The sequence below is a fragment of the Gavia stellata genome, chromosome 35 (assembly GCF_030936135.1).
Source record: "Gavia stellata isolate bGavSte3 chromosome 35, bGavSte3.hap2, whole genome shotgun sequence".
In the NCBI taxonomy this organism is placed as follows: Eukaryota; Metazoa; Chordata; class Aves; order Gaviiformes; family Gaviidae; genus Gavia; species Gavia stellata.
Genome location: NC_082628.1, coordinates 1,667,916 through 1,694,542, shown reverse-complemented (window position 1 = coordinate 1,694,542; position 26,627 = coordinate 1,667,916). Strand labels below are relative to the sequence as shown.

The window sequence follows — 26,627 nt, the reverse complement described above, 5'->3', positions numbered from 1 at the left end:
GCCGTGATCTCACGGCACGGTGCCGAGGCTGTCCGGCAGCGCCGCGCTCCACGTCACACGGTCCCCCCACGGCCCCGCGGGGCCGTGCCCCTGCCCCCCCCCACCCCGGACGTGGACCCGGAGGGGCACCGGGGCGCCCCGCCGCCCCTCCCCGCACTGCCTCGCGGGGGCCGCGGGCGGGGACCCAGGCGTCCTGCCCCCCGGTCCCGGTGCACCCACAACTCCGCCCGCCCGCAGCCCCCCGCGGGACCCCGGCGTCCGCCTGCCCGCTCCCGCTTTCCCAGCGGGACCCTCTCCCTTCCCGCCCCGGGAGCCGGGAGGACCCCCCGCTCCCCGTCCCGCCCCGCAGCGGGGCGAGGACCCGGGCGTCCCGTCTCGTCCTGTCACGTGGCCCGGGGAGGTGTCCCCGCTGCCGCCGCTACGGGCGGGCCCGAGCCGCCACCCCGGCAGGACCAGGTGGGTGGGGGACAGCGGGGGGGGCCCGCCGGCGGGGTCGCTGGCCCGGACCGGGGTCCGTGCAGGCACGGCCTGGCGAGCCGCCAGCGGCCGCCCCGGCCCGTTCCCCGGGCCCCCCCCCCGTGCCCCCGGATCCGGTGGGGCAGAAAGAGGGCAGGGGAGCGGGAGCAGGTGTCGGGAACGGGGCGGGACGCAAGCGGGCGGGGGTCCTCCCCCGGGGCACTGCAATGACCCCATTGCCCTGCCTCGCCTCCCCCCGAGCCCTCCCGGCAGCACGGCGTGGGCAGAGCCGAAAGGCGCTTCGGGCCGAGCGGGATCGAGCGGGGCCGCGGGCTCTAATCCCCGCACCTGCGGGCACTCGGCTGGCTGGGTGCGGGCAGGGCACCCGGGTCCTCCGCCTACACCCCATGGCAGCCCCCCCCACCTCTCTGTCCTGGCATCAAGTCCTGCCCACCGCAGCGGCGCCCCAAAGATGGTGAGCGTATGTCCAGCTGGGGTGCAGGCTTGGGGGCTGTAGAGCCGTGGAGCTGGGGCGGGCTGCAGCTCCGAGAGCCTAGGGCCGTGGGGCTGGGGACCAGGGAATATGGGGCCGTGGGGCTGGGGACCAGGGAATATGGGGCGGGGGGCTAGGGGCCCTTGGGATGGGGACCCAGGGACTGGGAGCCACAGCGCTGTAGGGCTGTGGGATGGGGACCAGGGGCTGGGGAGGCTGCAGGGCCATGGGATGAGGACCGGGGGACTGGAGGCTGTGGGGCTGTGGAGCTGAGGCCCCCCAGCACCCCATGCCGTGTGGCACGAGGAAGCCGCAGCCTCGCTGCTTCCTGCTGCGGCAGCTGATGGGTTTCCTGCAGGCCCCTGAGCCCTGGCTGCCCCAGTACTCCCAGTCCCTCCGGTCCCCCCAGTCCCCTGTACCCCAGGGCCAGGCACCAGGAACTGGGGCAGCACATGGTTCCTCCACTGCTTGTGGACAGGTTTGCCTGGGGCATTGCCATAGCTCGGGGGGAATCCATGGCCGTGGGGCACAGCCTGGCCATGGGGCACATTCTGTCTGTGGGGCATAGCCCAGGATATGGGCACAGGCTGGCCAGGGGGCATTGCCATGGCCATGGGGCACAGCCTCGCTGTGGGGCACATCCTGGCCACGGGCCACACGGTTGTAAGGCACAGCATGGCCGTGGGACACAGCCTGGCCATGGGGCACAACACAGTCTGGTGAGTCCTGGCCCTGCAGACAGGGTCCCTGCTGTCACCTGTGGCACCGCTTAGCCCTATTCCACCACAGCACGGGGCCATGCCAGCCATGGGGCATAGGGCATGTCCGCCCTGACCCCCAGTCCTGTGCCCTGCAGATGGCGAGGGCCAGGTAGTGTGCCCGGGTGCCCTGAGTGGGGTGAGGATGCTGGCAGGGCGGGTGGCGGCTGGAGGGGCGGCGGGTGGCGGCGCACTGAGCCGGCCGTGGTGCTCCGCGCCCTCTACAACTACGCGTACCGTGCCGAGGACGGGCGACACGTGGCCATGGCTGCTGGCGAGCAGTTCCTGCTGCTCCACAAAGCCAACGAGGACTGGTGGCAGGTGAGACGGGCCAGCGAGCCCCGCTGGGCTCGGCCCTTCTTCATCCCTGCTACCTACGTGGCTGAGCTGGACCCTGGTGATGCCGGGAGACAGAGCACGCTGCCCCCCAGCCAGCCTGCGGGCACAGGTGAGCGGGGCAGGGGGGCACGGGGCTGGGGCCACGGGGCAGGGAGACACCGGATGGCAGGATGCTGGGAGAATGGAGCCATGGGGCACCGAGGAGGGGGCAAGGGGTTGGGGGCATTCAGGGCATAGGATGAGGGGACATTGGGAGTACAGGGCTGGAGGACACACCACTGGGAGTCCTGGCTGTGGGTCTGGGTGCACAAGGCTGGGGGAAGATTGGGGCTGGGGGCACTAAAAGCGCGGGATAAGGGGGCACTGGGGGGACAGGGCTGGAGGACCGATTGAGGGCACAGGGCAGGGAGACACCCGTGAGGGATGATGGGGGCCAAAGCGCTGGGAGTGCAGGAGATGGAAGGGGCACAGGGCTGCAGGCTCTGGGAGACACCAGGGACATGGGGCTGGGGGTACCGGGGCCAGGGGGACACTGGGTCTCTGCCCCCCACCTGCAAGCTGAAGCATCATTTTGGGTTGGTGGGTACCCTCCTCTTCCCCCAGGCCTGCCACCGCAGTGCCACTCACTGGAGGACCTGTGTGGGCCCCCCCCGGCCCCACCCCAGGAGGCCAGGCTGACCCCCACCCGCTCCATGAGCCGCTGCGTCAGCACCAGCCAGCTGGCAGAGGGGGCCCTGCCCGTCCCCCCCCCAGCCCTGCCGCGGTGCCAGTCCCAGCAGGAGCTGCTGGCCCAGGGCACTGGGGTGAGTGGGGGCCAGGGGGCCCCACAGGACAGCCTGTGCCCCCAGCCCTGTTCCCCTCTGCGCCCCTGCAGCCTCGCCGGTGCTCCCTATCCCCGCACACCCCCCAGCCTTTGCGCTCTCCTTCCCTCAACACGCACCCTGCACCCTTACACCCCCAACCTCACCCACCTTCACCCCCTGCACCCCCAACCTCGCCCACCTGCGCCTCCAACCTGCCCCCCTGCATCGCCTACCTGCAACCTCTGCACCCCCCCCAACCTTGCCTCCTGCATCGCTTACCTGTACCCCTTGCACCCCCAACCTCTCCATCTGCATCACCAGCCTGCACCCCTGCACCCAACTTCACTCCACTGCGTTGCTGACCTGCACCTCCCAAATTTGTCCCTCTGCATTGCTCACCTGCACGCCCACCTTGCCACCTTGCATCGCCCGCCTGCAACCCCTGCACCCCCCGACCTCGCCCCCCTGCATTGCCTGCCTGCACCCCCGAACCTCACCCCTCTGCATCGCCCACCTGCACCCCCTGACCTCGACCCCTGCATCGCCCACCTGCAACCCCTGCACCCCCTGACCTTGCCCCCCTGCATCGCTCACGTGCAACCCCCGAGCGCGCACCCCTGCTTTGCCTACCTTCAACCCCTGCACCCCCCAACTTCGCACCCCTGCATTGCCTGCCTGCACCCCTGAACCTCACCCCCCTGCATTGCCCACCTGCACCCCCCGACCTCACCCCCCTGCATTGCTCACCTGCAACCCCTGCACCCCCCGACCTCGCCCCCCTGCATCGCCCACCTGCATCCCCCGACCTCGCCCCCCTGCATCGCCCACCTGCAACCCTGACCTCACCCTCCTGCATCGCCCACCTGCATCCCCCGACCTCGCCCCCCTGCATCGCCCGCCTGCACCCCTGAACCTCGCCCCCCTGCATTGCTCACCTGCACCCCCCGACCTCGTGCCCCTGCATCACCCGCCTGCACCCCTGAACCTCGCCCCCCTGCATTGCTCACCTGCACCCCCCGACCTCGTGCCCCTGCATCGCCCGCCTGCACCCCTGAACCTCGCCCCCCTGCATTGCTCACCTGCACCCCCGACTTCGCCCCCCTTCATCGGCCACCTGCAACCCCTGCACCCCCTGACCTTGCCCCCCTGCATCGCCCACCTGTAACCCCCGAGCTCGCCCCCCTGCATCGCCCACCTGCAACCCCCGAGCGCACACCCATGCTTTGCCTACCTTCACCCCCTGCACCCCCCAACTTCGCACCCCTGCATTGCCTGCCTGCACCCCTGAACCTCGCCCTGCTGCATTGCTCACCTGCAACCCCTGCACCCCCTGACCTTGCCCCCCTGCATCGCCCCCCCTGCACCCCCCGACCTCGCCCACCTGCATCGCCCACCTGCACCCCCGAGCGTGCACCCCTGATTTGCCTACCTTCACCCCCTGCACCCCCCAACTTTGCCCCCCTGCATCGGCCACCTGCAACCCCTGCAACCCCGGCCTCGCCCCCCTGCATCGCCCACCTGCACCCCCGACCTCGTGCCCCTGCATCGCCCGCCTGCACCCCTGAACCTCGCCCCCCTGCATTGCTCACCTGCACCCCCCGACTTCGCCCCCCTTCATCGGCCACCTGCAACCCCTGCACCCCCTGACCTTGCCCCCCTGCATCGCCCACCTGTAACCCCAGAGCTCGCCCCCCTGCATCGCCCACCTGCAACCCCCGAGCGCGCCCCCATGCTTTGCCTACCTTCACCCCCTGCACCCCCCAACTTCGCCCCCCTGCATCACCCACCTGCAACCCCTGCACCCCCCGACCTTGCCCCCCTGCATCGCCCACCTGCACCCCCAAGCGCGCACCCCTGCTTTGCCTACCTGCACCCCCCGACCTCACCCCCCTATATCGCCTGCCTGCACCCCCGACCTTGCCCCCCTGCATCACCCACCTGCAACCCCTGCACCCCCCGACCTTGCCCCCCTGCATCGCCCACCTGCACCCCCCGACCTCGTACCCCTGCTTTGCCTACCTGCACCCCCCAACTTCGCCCCCCTGCATTGCCCGCCTGCACCCCTGAACCTCGCCCCCCTGCATTGCTCACCTGCACCCCCCGACCTCGTGCCCCTGCATCACCCGCCTGCACCCCTGAACCTCGCCCCCCTGCATTGCTCACCTGCACCCCCCGACCTCGTGCCCCTGCATCGCCCGCCTGCACCCCTGAACCTCGCCCCCCTGCATTGCTCACCTGCACCCCCGACTTCGCCCCCCTTCATCGGCCACCTGCAACCCCTGCACCCCCTGACCTTGCCCCCCTGCATCGCCCACCTGCAACCCCCGAGCGCACACCCATGCTTTGCCTACCTTCACCCCCTGCACCCCCCAACTTCGCACCCCTGCATTGCCTGCCTGCACCCCTGAACCTCGCCCCGCTGCATTGCTCACCTGCAACCCCTGCACCCCCTGACCTTGCCCCCCTGCATCGCCCCCCTGCGCCCCCCTGCATCGCCCCCCTGCATCGCCCACCTGCACCCCCGAGCGCGCACCCCTGCTTTGCCTGCCCTCACCCCCTGTACCCCCCAACTTCGCCCCTCTGCTCCGCTCCCTACGCACCCCCACCCCCCTGCCCCCCAGCACCCCCCAACCCCGCCCTCGCTGCCGCCGCTTCCTCGTCGCCGTGGGGCAGCGGAGGAAGTACGGGGGGGGGGGGGGGGCCGTGCCGCCCTCAGCGGGGCCGGGGGGGGGGCCGGTGCTGCGCGGCCGCGGGCGGCAGGTGGGCGCGGGGCGTCGGGCCCGGGCCGGGGGAGCCCTGGGGTGGCCGCAGCCGCCGGAGGGGCCGGGGCGGGGGCGGGCGGCAAACGGCCCCGGGGAGGCGGTTGCACAACCCTGATCTGGGCTGGGCAGGGCGCCGGGGGAATGCGGGGGGCCGGGGGGCAGGGCAGGGGGCACTGCGGGGGGGCTGGGGGGCAGGGCAGGGGGGGAGGGCAGGGGGCACTGCGGGGGGGCTGGGGGGCAGGGCCGGGGGGGAGGGCAGGGGGCACTGGGGAGGGTAGGGGGCACTGCGGGGGGGCTGGGGGGGCAGGGCATGGGAGGCACAGCATGGGGCTGGGCGTATGCTATGGGCATTGTCCATGTGCCCCCCAGTTTAGGATCTGGCCCCCCAGGTGCCCCCCCTGGGAGCCACCATGATCTACTGCAACCTGGAAGAGCTGCAGCGGGCGGGGGGCCAGGCTGAGCCCCCAGTGCCAGCCGGACCCCCCCTCCAGGTTTTGGGGGCCTGGGAGCGCCACCTGGACCCCAGCAGCGGTCGCTGCTTCTTCTATAACCCCCAGACGGGCACGACCTCCTGGAAGCCCCCCCGGCGGCACCGGGAGGCGGTGGGCATGGGGGGCAGCAGGGGGGAGTACTGGGGCCCTGCCAGCCTCCCCGCCAGCTGGGTCTACACACCCCCATCCCTCCCTGGCCCCCCATGCCCCCCCCTTCCCCACCAGCATCCATCCCACTGTCCCCCATACTCCCCATGCCTCCCCCACGCGTCCCCACCACTGCCCATGCATCGTGTCCCCGTGTCCCCCAATGTCCACTGTATCTTTCTCATGCCCCCCCCTTGCCCCCCACAGTGGCCCCTGTCACTCCTTGATTCTCCCCAGTATCTTCCCTCCCACCCCTTCTGTGTGGCCCCACCAGCACCCCCTCTGACTCCCCCAGTGCCCTCCAGGTCCCCCTCACTGTCCCCCCCTTGACACTGGCACAGCCCCACTGGGCTGCTGGCAATTAGCGCCAGCGCTGATTGCTGGGGGGGGCCCAGTCCTGGGGGTCCTGGCCATGCCGTCCCCTGAGGCTGATCCCTGTCCCTTGCAGGGCCTGACCCCCCCTGCCGAGCCCCCCAGGACCATGGCACTCTGGAGCTCCAGCGATGCCAGGGTCCCTGGTGGCACCGTGAGCTGGGGGACGGGGGGGGGGGGGGAGGGCAGAAGCACAGGGAGGGGGCAGGGTGGGAGGGGGCTGGGGAGGAGGGAGGATGGGGGGCACTGGGTGGCACGGGAGGGGTCAAGGCATGGATGGATAACGGGGGGCACTGGCAAGGGTATGCGGGGGCACCAGGCAGGGCCCGGGCTGTGCCCCCTGCACTGTCTCCCCGCTGCAGGTGAGCCACGGCCGGACCCTCGCCCACCACAGCCTGGAGGACCGGACAGCGGCCCCCCAGCCCCCCCTGGCCCCGGTCGAGCCCCCGCCCTGCGCCCCCGCCCTGCCCACCGTGAGTTACCCCGGGCCGGGTGGCGCTGGGGGGGCCGAGGGGCGCTGGGGGGGCCGGGGGCAGCACTGACCCTGTCCTCGCAGGAGGTGCAGAAGGCCGGGCAGCTCAACAGGACCAAGATCGCTGAGGGGGGAAGGAAGCTCAGGTGGGGACCGGGGTGGGGAGGGGGCTGTGCCAGGCTGGGGTCCCTGCGGGGGGGTCCTGGTGCAGGGGGCTGTGCCAGGCTGGGGTCCCTGCGGGGGGGTCCTGGTGCAGGGGGCTGTGCCAGGCTGGGGTCCCTGCGGGGGGGTCCTGGTGCAGGGGGCTGTGCCAGGTTGGGGTCCCTGCGGGGGGGGTCCCGGTGGGGGCTGTGCCAGGCTTGGGGAGGTCCATATTGAAGCAGGGGGTCTCTGCCAGTCTGGGGGTCCTTGCCAGGTTTGGAGTGGTCCCCGCTGGAGCAGAGGGTTTCTGCCAAGCTGGGGGGGCCATGCCAGCCTGGGTGGGGGGGAGTTTATGCCAGGGGGGGCTGTGCCATCTGGGGGCAGGCATTCCCGCCTGGGGGGGCCATGCCAGGCTGGCCCACGCCTCTTCACAGCTGAGGGGCTCCAGACAAGTGATGTCCCTGGCACACAAAGGCGCCTTCGGCCGTGCCAGGCTGGGGGTGAGGGGGTGGATCCGGGGCACTGCCAGTGCCCAAATGGTGCCCGGGGCTTGTGTGGGGCTCTCCTGGTGTAGGGGGCACCCAAGCCTGCCCCCAGCCCTGGCTGGGGAGGGATTGGGGGTGCCCCTCACCTCCTGCCCCCAGGAAGAGCTGGGGGGGGTCTCCTGGGTGGTGCTGGCCGGGAACAGCCTCATCTTCTACAAGGAGCCCAAGGGGCCGGCACCCACTGCCTGGGTGAGTGTGGGGCACGGGGGTGGGCTGGGACAGTGGAGTGCTGGAGCTTTGGGAGGTGTGGGGGGGACAGTGGGGGGAGAGGGCTGTGGAGGAATACAGGGTGCTGTGGAGACACAAGGCGGACAGGGCACCCATGATGTCCGGTGCCCCCCCAGTGCCCTGCTAGCAGCCGCCCCGAGAGCAGCGTGGACTTGCGGGGGGCTGCCCTGGATTGGGCCCGTGACCTCTCCAGCAAGAAGAATGTCATCCACGTGAGTGGGGTGGGACCCCAGGCTAGGGATGTGGGGATGCCTGAAGCGCACAGCCCAGAGGATGTGGGGCTCTCCATAACAGTCCAGGCATCACAGGGATCCCCCCAAATACAGCCCACGGAGAAGGGGACCCCACAGCCCAGCACGTACAGGAACCCCCAAAATGCGACCCACTCGTATATTCCCCTGGGGCATGGAGAGGGTGGTGTAGGGACCCCCCTTGGGTTGGGGACACCCCTGGAGCCCCCCATTGTGGGGGGGGGAGCAGGGCACCCCTGGAGTGCCTGGGTCCAGGGGTCCCTGCCACCCCCAATGCTGCTGCTGCCCCCCCCCCGCCAGCTCCGCACTGTGATGGGTAATGAGTTCCTGCTGCAGTCGGACCAAGAGGCCACCATCCAGGAGTGGGCCCGGGCCATCCGGGGGGTCATCCGCCGGCTGGTGAGTGCCTGGAGGGGGGGCAGGGGTTGCCCCATGGTTGCCCCCAGCCCCATCGGCATCCCTAACTGTCCCTGTCCACCACCCCTCCCTCCACCCAGGACCTGGAGAACCCCGTGGACGTGCCTGTGGAGTGGCTCCGCCGGGGGGACTTTGGGGATCTGGTGGAGCTTAGCGGGGAAGAGGACGAGGTGCCACAGGTCACTGCGGGGGCCGGGGCTCCAGGTAGGGTTGGGGGGCCGAGGGGGGGAGCGGGCCTCAAGGCTGGCGTGACTGTGACCGCGACCGCACCCCGGGCCCGCTGTGCCCCCAGGTGCCCCCCCATGCCCCCGACGCCTCGGAGAAGAAGCGGGTGAAGAGCAAGCTGAGGCGCTTCATTGTCAAGCGGCCTCCGCTCCAGAGCCTGCAGGAGAAGGGGCTCATTCGAGGTGGGTCTCCCCACCTGCGGGACCTCCCCACAAGTCCCACCACACCCTCGGGACCCCCCCAAAGCCTCCCACATCCTCCCTCTGCCCCCAAAGTGGGAGAGGAAGAGGGTGCCTGAGTACTCTGTTGAGCCTTGGCTGGCTGTCCCCAGTGGGCCCCAGTGTCCCTCCCTGCCCAGTGTTCCTGCCCTGAGTGCCTGTGCACCCATTGGTCCCAGTGTCCCTCCCAAGTCGCAGCATCCCCTTCTGATCCCTGTCACCCTCCTGATCCCAGTGTCTGTCCTCCCCCCTCAACCTGTCCCAGAGACCCCCCTCAGTCCCTGTGTACCCACCAGTCCCAGTGTCTCCCTCCAGTCCAGCATCCCTTCCTGGTCCCAGTGTCCTTTCCCAGTCCTGGTGTCTCTCCCTGCCCTCACCACCGCCTTCCCGGTCCCCAGCATTCCTTCCTGGTGCCTGTACCCCCGCCCTGATCCCATTTGCCCCCTGCCGAGTCCCCGTGCTCCCCATCCCAGTTTGCCCGAGCGATGCCCTCTCCCAGACCAGGTGTTTGGGTGCCGCCTGGATGCCCTGTGCCAGCGGGAGAGCACCACAGTGCCCCGCTTCGTCCGGCTCTGCGTGGAGGCTGTTGAGGAGAGAGGTAGGGTCCTCCCAGCCGGCTGTGCCCCCCCAGCTGGCACAGACTTCCCCCACCATGTCTCACCCACCTCATTGTCCCCAGGCCTTGATGTTGATGGGATCTACCGGGTCAACGGGAACCTGTCCGTGATCCAGAAGCTGCGTTTTGCTGTGGACCGGGGTGAGGGGACCAGGGGGCACAGGATGGGGGTGCTGGAGAGGGTACGTGTTGGAGGACGTGCCCAGGGATGGGGGAAGGCGTCTTCTTCCTCCATGACCCCTCCTTCGTCCCCACAGAGCGAGCCGTGACCTCGGACGGGCGCTATGTCTTCCCCGAGCAGCTGTGCCAAGGTCAGCCGGGGTGGCCGGGCAGGGGGTGGCCCTGGTGGTGCTGGGGCCTTGGGGGGCCCAGGTGCAAGCTGACCTCCCCTGTTCCTCCCAGAGGAGCGGCTCAGCCTGGCAGACCCCGAGTGGAGCGATGTCCACGTGGTGACTGGTGCCCTCAAGCTCTTCTTCCGGGAGCTGCCCGAGCCCCTAGTGCCCTACGGGCTCTTTGACTCCTTCATTGAAGCTGTCAGTAAGTGCCTCCCTGCCGTGCTCCCCGTGGGCATCCCCAGGCTACCGGTGCTGGGGGCGGCCACCCATCTCTGAGCACTGTGTCTCCTCCCCAGAGCTGCCGGACCCCCAGGAGCAGGTGGAGCGGGTGGCTGAGCTGGTGCAGAGCCTGCCCCCCCCCCAACTATGCCACCCTGCGCTACCTTCTGGCTCACCTCTGCCGGTAAGGGGGCAGCTGTGGGTTGGGCTTAGAGCTGCGCCACAGGTGGATGGGCTATGGGGTAGCATGGGGTAGCTGGGGGGGCGGTATCGGGTGGCCCTGCTATGCTGGAGGCGGGGGGCGGGATTAGGGCCTGCCAGAGAGATGGAGCCCCGGCACATGGACCACCTGGGGTGATGGAGGGAGGACCAGGGCTGGGTGGGGTGCATGGGACCACCCCCCAACCCTGCGCATCCCCAGGGTGATGGAGCGGGTGGATGTCAACCGCATGACACGACAGAACATTGGCATCGTGTTCGGGCCGACGCTGCTGCGGCCAGAGCGCGAGCCAGGCAGCCTGGCGGCGGGCATGGCCCAGCAGAACCAGGCCGTGGAGCTGCTGCTGGCACACTTTGACCGCATCTTCCCTGCACCCCCCTGAGCCTGGCACCCCCGCCCGAGTCAGGCATGGGTGCTCTGGCTGCCGGTGCCCCTTCCTACCCCGCCAGTCTTCCCTGTCCCATGTACCTTCAACTTTGCAGTAAACGGGCACCTTGCCTGCGACCGCCAGCACCTCCTGCTCTGACCAGGGTTGGGGGGTCTGCGGCACCCAGAGCCACCCACCTCCTGCCACCTCCCCAGAGCACGTTGTCATCCAGGCATATGGCAGCCCCCAAGTGCCCTTCCCTCTGCCCCCTGCCATGCCCCGTACACCTCCCCGAGGTCATTACAGTGCTGATTTATTTCCACCATTCATTAAATACTTATCTGTTGCCATCAGACCCTGCCCCCAGGAAAGGCCCCCGGCTCTGCTGGCACAGCCAGTGCCAGGGCAGGATCCGGCCATACCAGGGCTGGGGGTCTCTGAGGTGTGCTCTGGGGTGCCCGCACCCCGCTGCAGCTACCACCAGCCCCTGTGGACCCCAGGGTGGCCGGCACCACCAGGACTCCTTTCTGTAGGACACAACGGTCAATGGGTATGGGAGCTCTCACAGCGCCCTGTCAGGGTCACCATCCCCCTGGGCCTCCCAGTGGCCCCCAGTCCCTCCCAGGGCCTCAGCACCTTCTCTGTGCCCCCTACTTCCCCATTTCCCATCCCAGTGCGCCCCCAGGACCGAGTGCCACCACGCACTGCTTCTGCATTCTCACAGTGCCCTCCCAGCTCCCCAGTGCCCCCAGACCCCTGCTCACCAGTTGCACCAGCCGCTCCCAGTTCCCAGGCAGCAGTGTTCACTGGATCTGTTCTTAGCCCAGGGCAGGCAGGAGATGGAGGGCAGGCAGGGGCCCAAGAGCTCCAGTCAAGAAGGGGCAGAAGGAGACTTGGGAGGCACAGGGTCCTAGGGGGCACAGCTGGATCCCAGGAGGCTCCCAGGGAGACGCCAGCCCTGCTTTGGGCAGGGACCGATCCAGAGGCTTGTTGGGGTCCAGGAGGGACCCACTGATGCCCGATGGGGTCGGCTGGTGTGGCAGGGCAGCCCTGGCTCTGTGCGGTGGCTGATGACTGTGCCATACAGCCTTAGCGCCCCACAGGCATTGCAGTGCCAGGGCCCCATCCTGGCCTGGGTGGGGGTCCCAGAGGGTGGAGGGTGTCCAGGAGACACCAGCACGTGTGCAGGTGGGTGGTGGAGGAGCTGGAGTGGGAAGAGCTTTTCTGGCAGCCAGCTCAGCAGTAGGGCTGCTTGCCTGGGGGAGAGTGGTCCAGAGGCACCGGGCGGGGGGGCTGGCGTGTGGCCCAGGGGCAGCAAAGGGCGTAGGGGATGGGGCTTTTTAGGGAATGGGGGGCCTCGTGCTATAAGGCTCAGACAGGCTCAGAGTTGTGGAAGGGAGGGTACAGAGGTGATGGATGCGCGGTACAGGGCGGGGTGATGTGGGCTCACCACTGTGGATGTGCCAGGACTTGAAGGTTTTTCTGACACCGGGCACAGGGGAAGCATCGCCCCGTCCTTCCCCCGCTGCTCTCCACCTGCAAGCAGACAGTGGCTCAGGACCCCCTCCAACCCCCACCCAGCTCCCCTAGCCCTGCACCCCCCGGCATACGTGGCTGGGCAGGGGGCTTCCTCATAGGCCTGGGGTGCTGAGAGCAGGGCTCTGCCCGGGGCAATTCGGGGTGCTGGGAGGACCATGAAGTGGCTTGGGCCATTCTCAGTGGCGTCATCAGGAGCCAGAGCTGGAGCCGGAGAAGGAAGCAGGTGGTCAAAGGCGGTAATGGTGGAGATGGACAGTCAGCCCAAATCCTCAGCACCTAAACCCCTGGGCACCCCCGATACCTCTTCCCACTGCTGCCCTCTCCCACATCCCAGGGAGCAGCACCCCTGGATCCCCCCAGGTGACAGAGGGCAGGTGGAGCTCAGCTGCTGTATCCAGCTCTCGCCTGCCCCAGGCTCCCCATCTGCCGGTGAGAAAATGCCTGAAGCCAGCGGCCCCCACCACCAGGGGACCCCACTTTTCAGGGGTCACACCTTGGGTCCTGGGGGTGCAGTAGTGCCCCCTCAGCCCCACAGGCAAAGGGCACCCAGGGACTTAGACCTTGGGATGGGGATAGCCTGGGACACTGGGTACGGCGAAGGAGTGTGAAAGCCCCCACTGCACTCGTAAGACACTCTGCCCCCCAGACACATGTGGGGACACTTTGCAAATGTGCCCTAGTGCCCTGCTCACATCTGGTGTGCACGCCTGTGCACACGACTGCTCCCCAGCGTAAGCGCAGACCCAGGTGCGCTCACACACAGGCACTCCCATGCTGCTTGGTGTATATGTGCCCCCACTGCCGCTGCCTCGTCTGCACATGCCCCCTCGCACATGCACCCTTGCATACATGCACTCTTGCATGCATGCCCTCGCGCACACACCCTCGCACAAGCGCCTACTCTGCCCACAGGTCCCAAAGTGCAAGTTCCCTCCTGGGAGACCAGCTGCTCTCCCCCACACCACAGAGTGGTATTGGAGAGGTGTCCGATCCCCCCTGTAGTTGGGGTGCAGTGCGTGGGGTGTGGGGGGGTGATGCCGCCCCACAGATCTTCCCCATGCATAACCATCCCAGCATGCTGTGCCCTGGCATCACGCGGACTCCGTCACGTGAGATGTGGGGGTCCCAAGGGTCTCCCACTGCGCAACGCCTGGATAAGCTGCGCCCCCCCACCCCTAAACTCTGCCTCCCACAGCCCTCCTCGTGCAGAGGGCAAAGCCCCCTGCCACAGCCCCCGCCCCAGTAAGGATTTAAGAACAGGTACAGAATGGGACCCGTGGTACCAGCACCGAGCACCTACATCTGGACCAGACCTCCTGGCAGCGGGAGTGCAGGTTGCAGTGCCCCCGCTCCTGGCTCCTCGTTCCCCCCCAAGCTGCTTGCGGGCCCCAGGTGGGAGAGCGTTGCAGCTCCCTCTACCCACCCTGGCTGGAGGCGATCTACAGGGCACCCAGATACAAGCCAGATGCCTGGAATCCGAGGATATATGGGTGGGAGAGGGGATGTACCCCCAGCCCGCGCCTCAGTTTCCTCAGGTGAACAGGACTGGGGGCTCAAGGTGCCCCTGAGCGGCAGGGACCCCCTGAGAGTGGGCTGCTGCAGGCAGGCATGGCGCCAGGCACACCCCAACCCGCCAGTCCCCTGGGATGTGGGTGTTGTGGGTTAACCCTGTAGGCAGCTGAGTACCACACAGCCAGTGGGATGGGGGAGAGAATTGGAAGGGTAAAAGTGCAGAGACTCATGGGTTGAGATAAAAACAGTTCAATAAGAAGAAGAAAAAAAAAAGAGAAAAAGAAAGAAAGAAAGAATGAAAAACAAAACCAAGAAAATCAAGTGATGCTAAAAAGAAGAAAGAATTGCTCACCACCAGCCAAGCAATGCCCTGTCAGTCCCTGAGCAATGGCAGCCCCAGCAAACTTCTCCCTCCCAGGTTTTTATTGCTGAGCACATCATCCTATGGTCTGGGATATCCCTTTGGTCAGTGGGGGTCAACTGTCCGGGCTGTGTCCCCTCCCAACTTCTTGTGCAGCCCCAGCCTACGTGCTGGCGGGGCAGGGTGAGGAGCAGAAAAGGCCTCGAGGCTGTGCAAGCCCTGCTCAGCAATAGCTAACACATCTCTGCCTGATCAACACTGTTTTCATCACAAATCCAAAACATAGCCCCATACAAGACAGTATGAAGAAAATTAACTCTATCCCAGTCAAAACCAGTACAGTGGGGCGTTGCCCCGTGCTCATCCTGTGCTGGCGCCAGGGCTGTGCCGGGGGCTGGCCGGCCCCTCGGCCATGGCTGCTGTGGGAGCAGGTCCCACTGGTGTGAGGGATGGGGGGCAGGCGGGGCACAGAGGGGAAGGCAAAGCAAAGCTCGGGGCGCTATTGCCTGTGTGAGGTCTGGAGGGACCACCAGAAGCACACGTTGGGGTGCAGGGCCTGTGCCCCTGCTCAGACCCTTCCCCTGTGCCTACATCCAACACCCCTGGGCCCCTCCTCCCGAAGCCCCAAACACCCCCCCACAGCCCCTGGCTGTGACACCCAGGAGTGGCACCGCCGGACCCTGCTGTGGCGAGGCAGGCGCAGGTGGACACTCAGCCCGTGTCCAGTCATCGCCTGTCCAGGGTCCCCGTCTGCGGGTGACAAAATGCCCGCAGCCTGCGGCCCCTACCTGCCCGGGCCTTCCTGCCTCATGCCTGCTGCACCGAGGCAGGGCTTGCGTCCGGACACGGCGGAGGGGTCTTCACCCTCCAGCCATGCATGCAGGGGAGAGAGACAAGACCAGACCTCCATCTTCAGCCCAGGCTATTTCACCTCCCGCTGAGACAATGGTTCTTCTCCTTCCTCTCCTGGGTCCAAGAGCCACAGCCCAGTGCCTGATCCTGCACTCCTGCCGCAAAAGCTGCCACATTCATCAGTCGCTGCGGCAGGAGCTGCTCAGAGCACAGCACCTCTGTATCGCAGGGGTAATGCAGCACCACAGCTTTCTGCAACGCTACACAGGCCCTGCTTACCACTCCACAAAAGAAGTGAAAAGCATCAGCTGGAGTACAGAACCAGGGGTCACATCGACGACCACGATTTAGTTAACGGCACAGGTCAGGACAGTTTCCTGGAGCTCCATAAAAGCAGCCACTCCTATACTTCTGTACGTGTTCCTGCAGCCTTCTCAAGCAGTGCTGCGCAAGTTCACGTCTCCTGCTCTGGGAAGACAGGGACTCCCCAAAGCAAGGGTGCTCTTAAACCACACCCGCTCCCCACACCGGTGTGAACAAGACTGGTAATTCGATTAGTGCAGTCATGTCCAGAGTGGAGTGGGGGAAGAAAATATTAAAACTTAAAAAAAAGGAAGAAAGAAATTAAGCTGTACTTATATTTATTATACAGCTGACCACTGGCTCCCTCATGCAGTCTGCGTCAGACAGTCCCGTGTCGTGCGTGGTACAGGCGGGGTGTCCTGGAGGAAGAGTGGGTGCTTGCAACGCAGAGTGGTTCACAGCACCCCCTCGCTTGCTCACTCAATTCTGACACATTGCAGTTTACCTGTGGCCAGTTAAGTGGACTTATGGATGGTATTACCCAGTTTTAACTAAGCTAACCTTTACAAAATGGACAAGTGGCTTAAAAAGATTCCTGCAAAGAAACCGTGTGAAGGTGATGCTGATAGCGTGAGCACAAGTGAACAGCAAGAAAACAGCAGAACTGACACTTTTCCTCCTCCTCTTCCTCATATGAACTCTTTGCCAGCTGTATGACAAGGTAAAACCAATGATGATCTCATCAAATCTGACAAGAAATCAGCCAAAAAAAAAATCAGAGTTACCAAGAAGACTATTTGAAATAGGGATTTACATTTGCTACCGTTGGCAGTGAACCTCACCCTAAGTCCGTACTGTGCCTTGAGATAGGAGCTATTGGTAGTAGGAAGCCATCATGACTAGCAAAGTATTTAAAAACTGAAGCATCCAGAACATAAAGACAAACCTGCAATACTGACATCGCTAGGGATTTTCCAGCTTGATAGCCCTGGAAACAGGTGTGAAATATGACCAACCACTTTAGACATACACATACCCAGCTGGGACCAGCACACCTGGACCACTGTGGAGCCAATTGGTTGGGTTTTCTTCAGAGGACCTGGCTGGCCTTCAGTAAACTGTCTGTAGGATGGCTGAAAAGAGACAGGCTTTTTGTCAACTGGGTAGGTATGCTGTCCGCTTAGTGTTATACTGCAGAACTGGAGAATGTGTGGTCTGCACCCACCACAGAGGCCTTAACTTCTTCCATGGTATCTGCTGTAATCTGTGCAGAAAGACTCATGCGACAGCTCAGCCTTGAGGAGTATCAGGAGACCTCAGCATCTACTGCCCTTTCCAATAGTTTTGCTAGCCAGCTTTATAATCCACCAACAGCAGTTCAGAGACAGGAAGAAGGGAAATCAAGCAAGACCAAGACTTTTCCCAGCCCTGCTAGTGATGATTTCAGGTCTCCTTTACCACCTGTGCCTACAGCATGCTAACAGCAGACCAGAAAAATCACAAGCTCTTTTATAGAATAGGAAAAAATTAACTTCCTCTATCATTTACCCCCCAAAAGTTCACTTGCTGTCTTGCAAACTGTAGGCCAAAACAAGACTCCACTCCAGTCATTTCCAGGAAACAAACAATATAATCTGAATAACTTTCAATCTAAATCTACCTGACATGTCTGAAGTATAGTAGAACCACCTGAAGTCTGTGATTAGTAGCTCAGATGTCAATATAGGTGGCTGTGAGATGACAGACGGTGCAGTTGCGCCAGCTAAGGCTGACAATGGTATCTATTTCAAGGGAAAGAATTGAGCATACCGGCTTTGTTCTCCTTTTCAGTCTGACAGCTTTCACCACGGAGGAATCCCAGTCCTCTGGGAAATTCACAGCACTGGTTAGCTCAGACTAAATACCATACAGCCTCCAGCCAGGAATGTCATAGAATCATAGAATGGTTTGGGTTGGAAGGGACCTTCTAAAGTCATCTAGTCCAGCCCCCCTGCAATGAGTAGGAACATCTTCAACTAGATCAGGTTGCTCAGAGCCCCGTCCTTTAAGTTTTAGCCAACAGCACATCAGAGAAATGGCCTGATCTTGTAGCTGACCCTGCTTTGAGCAGGAGGATGGACCAGAGACCTCCTGAGGTACCTCCAACTCAAATTATCCTATGATCCTATGAGAGACAACACCTAGCCTAGTGAGACAGGAATGGAGCTGCTACCATAACAGGAAGACACAAGTCTTTGCAAGGAATTGCGACTTGGTGCAAGGTGAAACAAGGAGCAGTAGAATGGACTAGGTAAATTGAAATGGATTTTTACATACTCATCTGAAAGATACAATAGATCAGGACTGCCATCCACTGTGAGTGAGCAGTACTGCAGAGGAGGAAAGACTTGACAGAGGCCAGCTGGGAGGTGTTAGGGCCCAAAGAGTACCAAGAGTCTCTACCACCCCTTACCCCGCACCTCAGGCGTTTTGCTGCCTGTATTCAAGCTGACCTCTCACAGGGTACACCTGTGTAACATGGGAGCAGACTCATGTAAAAAGACCTAAGTTGTGAGCAAGAGCAGTGAGAAGCTTCATTGGGGACCTCCACCCATACACCCTCTGCCCCTTGGCTTGGGAGTTGCATTGAAATTCACCTCCCCAGCCTTGGAACAGCCTGTTCTTGCTGCTCCCTGACTGTTACTTGAGTCTTTCTCAAGCCCTGACCTGACTGCGATGGGACCAGGCCCTAAGGCTGTGCAGTACCTTGAGCCCCAAACTTGCAAACTAAGTGCTGTGAGTCTTATACTCTGGGAACCCCCTGGACTTCATGGCAAGTCCCTCAGCCTTGTCCCTCTGGAGACATCAAATGTGACCCAACAGCAAATGAGGACTGATCCATAGTGACCCCGAAACTTATGACTGTTGACCCAACTGAAGCGTGCCCAGCCCCAGGGTACTGGTGGGGCTCAGGCACCAATGCACACAGCAGCGTGTCCAGCCCTGGGGTACCGGCGAGGTTCAGGAACCCTGACACACAGCAGCATGCCCAGCTCCACGTACCATCAGGGGTCATGGCCCTTGCACACAAAAGCGTTCCCAGCCCTGATGCTCTGATGAGACTTGGGGATCCTCACACCCACAGCAGGTCCAGTGCCGATGCATTTGTGGGGCTCAGAGTCCCTTGCATGCAGCAGCGTAGCTGTTACTAGCGCACTGGAGGGCTTTGGGGACCCTTGCACAGAGCAGCTGACTCAGTGCAGGTGCATCAGTGGAGCCTGGAGACTCCTGCGCCCAGCAGCTTGCAGAGCCCTGAGCTACCAGTGTGGCTCAGGCACCCATGTACAGGCAGCACGTTCAGCCCCGGCCTACAGGCAGCGCTCAGGAAGCCTTGCACACAGCAGCCTTTTCTTCCGAGGGCTACTGGTGAGGCTCGTGAATGCTTGCCCTGTGGGCCCCTGCCCAGATCTGTGGAAATGGCAAAGCTTGGTCATCCTCGCACACAGCTCCATGACCAGCCCCGGGACGCCAAGGATACTCGGGTACCCTCAAACAGCAGTTCGAACAGTAGCTATGCCCAGTGCAGTGGCAGGGCGTGGAGACGCTGGCACACAGCAGATTGCCTAACCCCAGCATAACAGCAAGGTTCAGGAATCCTCACAGTCAGCAGCATCTTCAGTCTGGGGGTACTGCCAAAGCTTGGGAATCCTAAGACAGAGCACCACACATTTCCCAACTCCAGAAAATAGATAGGGACTGAGAAGCAATGCGCACAACAGCATGCCCAGCTCCGGCTTTCTGTTGAGACTTGGGCATCTTCAGACATGGCAACATGTCCAGCCCGAGGGAAACCCCCAGAAAGCCTCACACACATCAGCACACTCAGCCCTAGGGTATCTGCAAGGCTTGCGCACGCTCAAAAGCTGTACTGTAGCTATTCCTGGTGCAGCAGTGGGGCTTGGAGGTCCTCACACACATCAGTGTGGGCCAGCCCTGGAGTACCTGCGTGGCACAGGGCCATTGCAGACAGCCTCGTGACTAAACCCCTTGGAACGAGAAGGGCTCGAGAACCTCCCTGCCCCGGCACCCTTTTCAGTCCAGGTCTACCAAAGAGACATAGGAATCCTTACACAGAAACGTGATGATGACCAGTGTATCGGAGAGGCTTGGAGACCCTTGTACATAAAAGCGTATCCAAGCACGGTGCACTGGAGAGACTTGGGGACCTCAGTAGCGTGCTGTTAAGGAGAACTGGCCAGGGCATTTTGGCTGGAGCGCCCTTGGGAGGAAGGGCTGCCTTCTCCTGCAGCTGCTGGGGAAAGCCCTGCCCTTACTGCAAAGCAGGGTGCTGGCCCTGGAGAACAGGGGTCTGGCTGTGTGGCCAGAGAGGCTGTCCTCGTCCCTCCGAGCTGTGCTCCTGCTGGCCTCTCTGCTCAGACACACACTGCACATTGATGTGGCCTGCCTGAAGAAGGGCTCCCCCGCCCACCACCTTGCAGAGGCAGGGGGAGGCTAGCCAGTGCGGGACCCCCGAGGGAAGCCCCCCTCCTGCACGAAGCAGCTCCAGTGAGAAGGGGCACCTGTGAGCCAGGATGGCCCCAAGCCCTCTGTGCCGCCCGGCACTGCTTAGGAAAGGAGAGAGGGCACTGGGCCTTGCAGACAGGCCTGCTTCACTTCTCTTCTCTGCCAGCGGGAGAGCTTTCCCGGGGCTGCGATTCTGCTCTCCCAGTGACACCGGAGCTTTGGTGAGCCACCCTGGGCTGCGGAAGCTGGAGCTGGACCATGGGGGGCTTCTCCTTCAAGCCCATTGCCCTGCCGCCTGGACCACGAGCATCCTTCTCCTGAGGGAGAAAGCTCCCTTCCCCACTAGTGGCGCAAGTTGTTGGAAGCTCCCTGGAGTAACTTTTACAAGGAACACACGCAAGTCAAACTGCCACACCTCTCCTTTGTTTTATTATTGTTCCTAAAGGAGCTCTTGGGCCTGTGGGTGGTTGTTATGGCTCGCCGTCTTCCCGTGAACCTGTAGTCAGTACGTACAGGTGTACTCTGGGTTTCCCCAGTTGCTCTGCACCTGGAATTTGATGTAGCGAAAGGTCCTGGGAAGCTCCTTCTGTAAAGAAATGGGGGGAGCCATCATCAGGCAGGTGACGAGAGCCACATCACATCACCAGAGCCCCCTCTGCCCACGGTCCCCCTGCCGAGGACCGAACGGCAGTCCTGACGAAGGAGGAAGCAAGGTTGAGACCCCCATTTGCCAGGACCAAGGAGGAGCCCTCTGAGCCTAGAAAGCAAAGGCCTGGCCTCAGAAGCTTGCTGAGGGGAGATACGGAAACCGGAGGCGCTTTGGAGCCCGGGCTGCCTCAGGATGCGGGGAGAGTCCGGCTGAGGGGGGAAGACCTCTGCCGTCCTACCTCCTGCCATCTCCCCTGAGCGGGACTGTTTCCCTTCCCGGCTCCCTTCCCGCTGCTGCTTTCTCTGCGCTACCCGAAGGAAAAGGAAAGCCCTTGCAAAGGTGGGACAGCTGCCTCGGCCAGCAGAGCAAAGCCCTATTTGCTCTCCTCTTGCCGTCTTCCCCGCAGGAGCAAGGAGCGTGGGAGAGCGGAGGCTGGCTGGGGTGGTCCTCCGCACTCTTTCCTCCAAGGACTTGCAGACAACCCTGCCTTCTTCCCAGGCATCCTGCCCACAGCTCTTGGGGTACCTACACATGGAATGTCTAGGCAATCTCCTTGTGCACGTCAGAGGTGAATGTCCCCAGGAGAGTTTCTGCCGTTGCCTCATCCACTCCCTCAAAGACAAGAGACAAAGGGTGCAGGATGTCAGAAAAAGGGCCCCCCGAGGCCGAACGCAGGAACCCTTCCCCACCTCCCTCGGCTCTAGCGGTAGCCTAGCACAGCTTAGGCTGACTCTGGGTCAGGGTGCTTTGAGCATGTGCTCCAGGATCCTTGGCCCTGAAGCAGAGAGAAGCCCCCAGAGGCACAGAAGCCCCACGTGCCCCCGGTGGCCCCCCAGGGGATGCGGTGCTCTGCAGCAGCTAGCTCCAGACAGATGACTGAGAGAAGCCACCGTGAGAAGCACGTCTCTGGTACAGCTTTTCCCTGGGGCCGGGCCCTCCCCAGAAGCACAAGGCAAAGACTTACAGAGACAGCAAACTCTTTGGGGGTGCTGCTGACTTCCCCTGAAGGAGAGACTGCCTTGGAGATATGCCGGATGGTGGAAGCCCTTGGCCAGATCTGCTCAGGCAGCCAGATGACCACATGGCCCTGAGATCCTTGGAAAGCCCAGCAGTTGCCAGGGGCAATACGGGGCTGAAACCAGAAAGCCGTGACCGTCAGCGGCAAGGCAGCGAAAGAGCCAACAGAGCTGCCCGTTTGTCCAGAAGCAGACACCTTGCCTCGCCTGCAGGCTGCAATCCTGCTTATAAATGAGTCCAAGTCGATGGGCAGATGGGCAATATGGAAATGTTTCTACAAAACCTGTGGGCTCCACCACCTTTGCCAAGCCAGCTCTGCTTTCTCAGAGCCTGCGGAGACAGGGCAGGTGTCCCTAGTGTACGTCACCGCATCGCCCTTTAAAGATTGCGCTGCAGCTGCAGGGTCCAATGCAGCCTTGGACCTGGTAGTTAGACTTGGTAGACCGGATGAGGGCCGGGGGCCCGGAGGAACATCTCTTGCTGCTTCCATGGCTCAGCAGACCCCACCACTCCCACCCACTTTGGATAGGGACCCTCTGAGATGTGGTATGGCAGTGGGGCTGCCAAGAACAAAGGTCCTTGGCAAACTGCAACCGAGGGTGGCGGGCAGGTCACAGAAGCTGGGTTCAGCTCGGTCCCCCTTCTGCTGGGAGGGCAGTGCTGTGAGGGATCGCAGGCGTCAGGAATGCAATGCAGACTGCAGTGCTGAGCGACACGGCCGGGCTGAAGGGAAGTGCTGTGCACTTGGACTGCTGTGCACTTGGACTGCCAGCCTGAAAGCAAGGAGGTGAACCACAAGTCAGGACTTCCCTTGTGATACCTGCAAGATTGTCTCTGGAGGGTTCGCAGAAAAGAAGCCAAATGGAGAAAGCCACCAGGTCCTCTTGCCTTGCCCACCATAACTCTTGGATGTCCTCTCCTCATCGATGGTGGCACCTGACATGAAGGTGGCCAGAGATTAGGAGTTGAAGCGGCGCATTAGGATGTATTTCTCAGGCTTGAAAGCAGAGCTCGGCAGACTTTGCGGGAGAGCCATACACAAACCGAGGGCAGCAAGACTTCCTGTCTGCATACCTATGGCTCCCAGAGCCCAGTCAGGCATCTGGAGGCAGTTGTTAAGCACCTTCTTAATTGCCACCTGAGTCAACCGCAGAATTTCCTGGGAAAAAATTAGGAATGGAGAGATGGCAATGAACACAAGCACATGCACGGGCCATTCTGCATGAACGCCGAGTCCTTGCACAGAGCCAAGGAGCGCCTCTGTGTCAGAAAAGCCAAGGCAAGACCTATTGGAAAAAGTGCCGACTTTGAGCGGGCCAAGAGGAAGCAGCAGGAGGGAGCTTGCAAAGGTAGTGAGGTCTCTGATCTAGCCCCAGCACCCTTACCTCTCTCTTCTCCTTGGACCATCGTGTCTCCTTGGACACCATGGTCTCCGAGGACGTCTCTCACTGCCTGCAGTATGTTCCCCCTCGCAGCAGACACCTGAGCCACCGTCTCCTTGAGCTCCCGCATCTTCTGCTCCAGCCAAGCCTATGAGTTCCTGGAGGCAAAGGGAAAGCAGGTCTTGTCCAGCATCTGCCCAGCCCCTGCAGGCAGGCTCCAAACACCGTGCAGAGAAGGGTGCGATGGGCTTGGGTCACCTCCCGTCCCCCAGCCCCTTTCCTTCCTCTGGTTTACAAATGGCTCGTTTCCTCCACCGCGGGTAGTAGACAGGGAAGGTCAGGAGCCCTGGACACAAGGCGAGTGAGTGCAGGCAGCACGAAGCCAGCTGACACGGCTCCACAGAGTGTGTTCCTCGGCAAGAAAGCGCTCTTACGCCAGAGACTCCAGGTCTGCTTCACGAAGCCCTGATGCGTCCTGCAAGATAAAGAGGGGGCGGGATGGACTCCTTAAATAGCTTGTTTACTGCCAAAATTGACACTTTGGAGAGACATACCACTGGAGCAAGCATGAGGAGCACTGCCAGGACCTCCCAAAGGAGACTCCCCTAGGGAGAACTGGCAGAATTTCCTGCTGCTTTGAGTCACTTTGGAGAGACCCCGACCCGAAGGCTGGGTCTTTAACCAGCAACATTCAGTGGAGCATCTTTGGGGTCTCTGTCTGACCCTGGCCAGGCTCTCTGAGAGGTATGCAGGCAGCAAAGGCACCTTCTACCAAAGTGCTCCCCACTTCAGCCTGCCACCCTGCAGAGGTCACTGGGAAGATCCATCCCCACTACCGTGGCCTGAGAGGATGGTTGTTCCATCCTCGCAGATGGATAAGAAGAGAAGGATGAGAAGAGAAGAGGGAAGGGGAAGGGGAGGGGAGGGGAGGGGAGGGGAGGGGAGGGGTGGGAAGGGAAGGGAAGGGAAGGCAAGGGAAGGGAAGGGAATCCTGTTTCCACTCGTAACCTTTGTGATTTTTGTGATTGAAATTTTTTTTGGAGCTGAAAAGCCCCTGCCATTTCAGGCAAATAAGATTCTCATTGTTATTTGACTCATGGTGAGCACAGGGAGTAGAATAGAAAAGCATAGAGTAGAACAGAAGAGAACAGAACAGTAATGCTCTCTTATGCCTAGAGTTCTGCCTGGCAAGCCATGAGCTGGGCCTGAGGGCTCCACCCAGGAGAGCAGCTGTCTGCAGCGCAGGTCCCAGGCCCACCCAGGAGACGGGGGCGGAGACAGACAGACCTAGAACATGGCTCAGGCAGGGACTGAAGGTCCCAGGCTGAGCTGAGACACATCCTCCGGGCCCGTGGCAGCAGACGGTGGGCATGGGGGTCCCAGGGGAGGCTGGTCCCAGCCATTGAGGCCTATGAGCACCCCCAGGACCCTGGCAGAGGTAGACTTGCACTGCTCATGTGCTCTCCTTTAGACACTGATGGTTGGCCACTTTGGAGACAAGAGTATTGGGCCAGACAGACCTTCACTCTGCAGGAGTACTGTTGTTCTCCGGCTCTCGTGCTTTAGTATGTTTTTCCAAGGAAAACAGCTCAGGCATTTCTAAAAATGAGTACAAGGAGAAAAAAAAAAATCACAGAGAAATGAACAGGTATTGCTCACCTCAAAAAGATTTGCAAGCATTTAGTTGAGAAGCACGTCCTGCTTCAGATGGAGGGCTTGATCTCTGAACCTCGCTCAGAGGTGTGGGGTTTTTCCATCCTGTGGAAACCCAGCTCAACTGGATGACCACAGACGACTTTCAAAAACTGCACGTCACACCTGCTTTTTGCAAATTTGTTCAGATCGTGAAATGGTCTTGAGACGATCCCTAGCTCTCACCCCCATCAGAAGGTACATGCCTCCTTGCCACAACGTGACAGAGCCAATGTCTAGGATGGGACATGACTACTCATTAAATGCCTTCTGCTAGTGCAGGGCTGGGAAGAAATGTCATCAGATATTTTCTCAGCATGTACTGGTAGGGAAAGAAGGAGGTAGGAAGAAAAATTAGAATAGAATAGAATAGAATAGAATAGAATAGAATAGAATAGTTCACTTGGAAGGGACCTACAACAATCATCGAGTCCAACTGCCTGACCCCTTCAGGGCTGAGCAAAGTTAAAGCATGGCATTAAGGGTGTTGCCCAAATGCCTCTTAAATGCTGACAGGCATGGGGCATCGACCACCTCTCCAGGAAGCCTGTTTCAGAGTTTGACCACCCTCTTGGTAAAGAAATGTTTCCTCACGTCAAGGCCGAACCTCCCCTGAGGGACGCAGCTTTGAGCCATTCCCACACGTCCTGGCACTGGGCACCAGGGAGAAGAGATCAGCACCTCCCTCTCCACGTCCCCTCCACAGGAAGCTGCAGAGAGCAGTGAGGTCACCCCTCAGCCTCCTTCTCTCCAAAGTAGACAAACCCTGAGTCCTCAGGTGCTCCTCAGAGGACATGCCTTCCAGCTCCTTCTCCACCTTTGTCGCCCTTCTCGGGACGCATTCACGTACCTTAACATCCTTTTTACATGGTAGGCCCAATTTACGGGATTGCATTCCCACACTGTGTTCCCCCACAGTACAGCAACGCAAGTAGCATAGTAATAGCTAATTATTTCAGGATGTGCTATTTCCACATTCATTTGCCTTGTGCGGTCCTCTGCAAAGAGGAAAGCATGGCCTGCAGGCACATGGCGGGACACCAGGAGGAAAGGGTGGGGGCACGCCTGAGGAGGCAGGGACCCACGTGCTTCAGCTCTGGCCCTTCGAGCGGCTGCGTGCAGCGGTGCCGCATTGAGGAGTTGGCAGGCCGGGTGGCTCCAGCCTCCGTCCGACAGGGCCTTTCCCCTGGGCAGCGAAACCTGCGAGCGGCTGGAGAAGCTGGCAGGGAGCAGCCGGGGCTGTGCCGGCCAGTGGCTGTGGGGTCAGCGGGGACAGGGCTTTGGGGACAGGGCCACCGGCTACGAGGTTGGACCCCACGGGATGGGGTGCAACCGTCAACGGGTCCATGGGGACAGCAGCGCTGGGGATGGGGACAGGGTGCCACGGGGCTGTGGGGCCACCAGGCATGGGAGCATGGGGAGGGAGGGAGACCGGGGCTGTGGGGCTGTGGGGAGGGAGAAGGGCACAGGCTGGGGGGCTGTGGCATGGGAGGAGGGGTGTGGGGGCCACAGGGGCTGTGGGCAGAACGGGGGGTCTAGGGGGCTGTGGGTGATAACGTTTACCGGCTCCGTGTAAATGCGTCCCCGGCTGCTGGAGCCTGAGTAGTCTCAGACACGCTATAGAGGGTCTGGCCTGCACATGGCGAAACGGTTGCAGAAAAGGTGGAGTAAAAAACCGACCGTGGCCTGAGAGGACCTGGGGTGTTTCCACCTGATTACACAGCATCCTCAATACTGCGGGGACGGAGGGAGGGAGGGCAGGGGAGGCGGGCACGCAGGGAGCCGGCTCGCGTCAGGCGGGCTGGCGGCGCCCAGTGCCTAGCAGATGAGACAGGGCCTGGCCTGGAGGGGCTGCGGGGACCAACACGCAGGGCAAGACCCTCTCCCTGCACCCCAACAAACACACCCGAGCACATGGAGGTAGAGATAGAAGAGGCTTTAT

The 26,627-nt window shown here is 62.5% G+C and overlaps 2 protein-coding genes across 2 annotated transcripts; one reads left to right on the top strand and one right to left on the bottom strand.

Moving 5' to 3' along the window:
- The first annotated feature begins 1,555 nt into the window (after positions 1 to 1,555).
- LOC132320361 (rho GTPase-activating protein 9-like) lies at positions 1,556 to 10,890 on the top strand. The gene is given in 18 exon segments (XM_059832643.1): positions 1,556 to 1,668; positions 1,863 to 2,155; positions 2,650 to 2,849; positions 5,986 to 6,213; positions 6,984 to 7,113; positions 7,158 to 7,248; positions 7,896 to 7,968; positions 8,124 to 8,219; positions 8,559 to 8,657; positions 8,756 to 8,854; positions 8,968 to 9,082; positions 9,618 to 9,716; positions 9,798 to 9,875; positions 9,992 to 10,045; positions 10,137 to 10,271; positions 10,366 to 10,421; positions 10,423 to 10,472; positions 10,710 to 10,890. Coding segments are annotated over 18 exon segments (2,190 nt in total).
- Positions 10,891 to 21,119: 10,229 nt separating this feature from the next.
- LOC132320360 (SUN domain-containing protein 3-like) lies at positions 21,120 to 23,038 on the bottom strand. Its single transcript, XM_059832642.1, is given in 5 exon segments — positions 21,120 to 21,206; positions 21,559 to 21,726; positions 22,432 to 22,547; positions 22,686 to 22,770; positions 22,997 to 23,038. Coding segments are annotated over 5 exon segments (498 nt in total).
- Between the last annotated feature and the right edge of the window lie 3,589 nt (positions 23,039 to 26,627).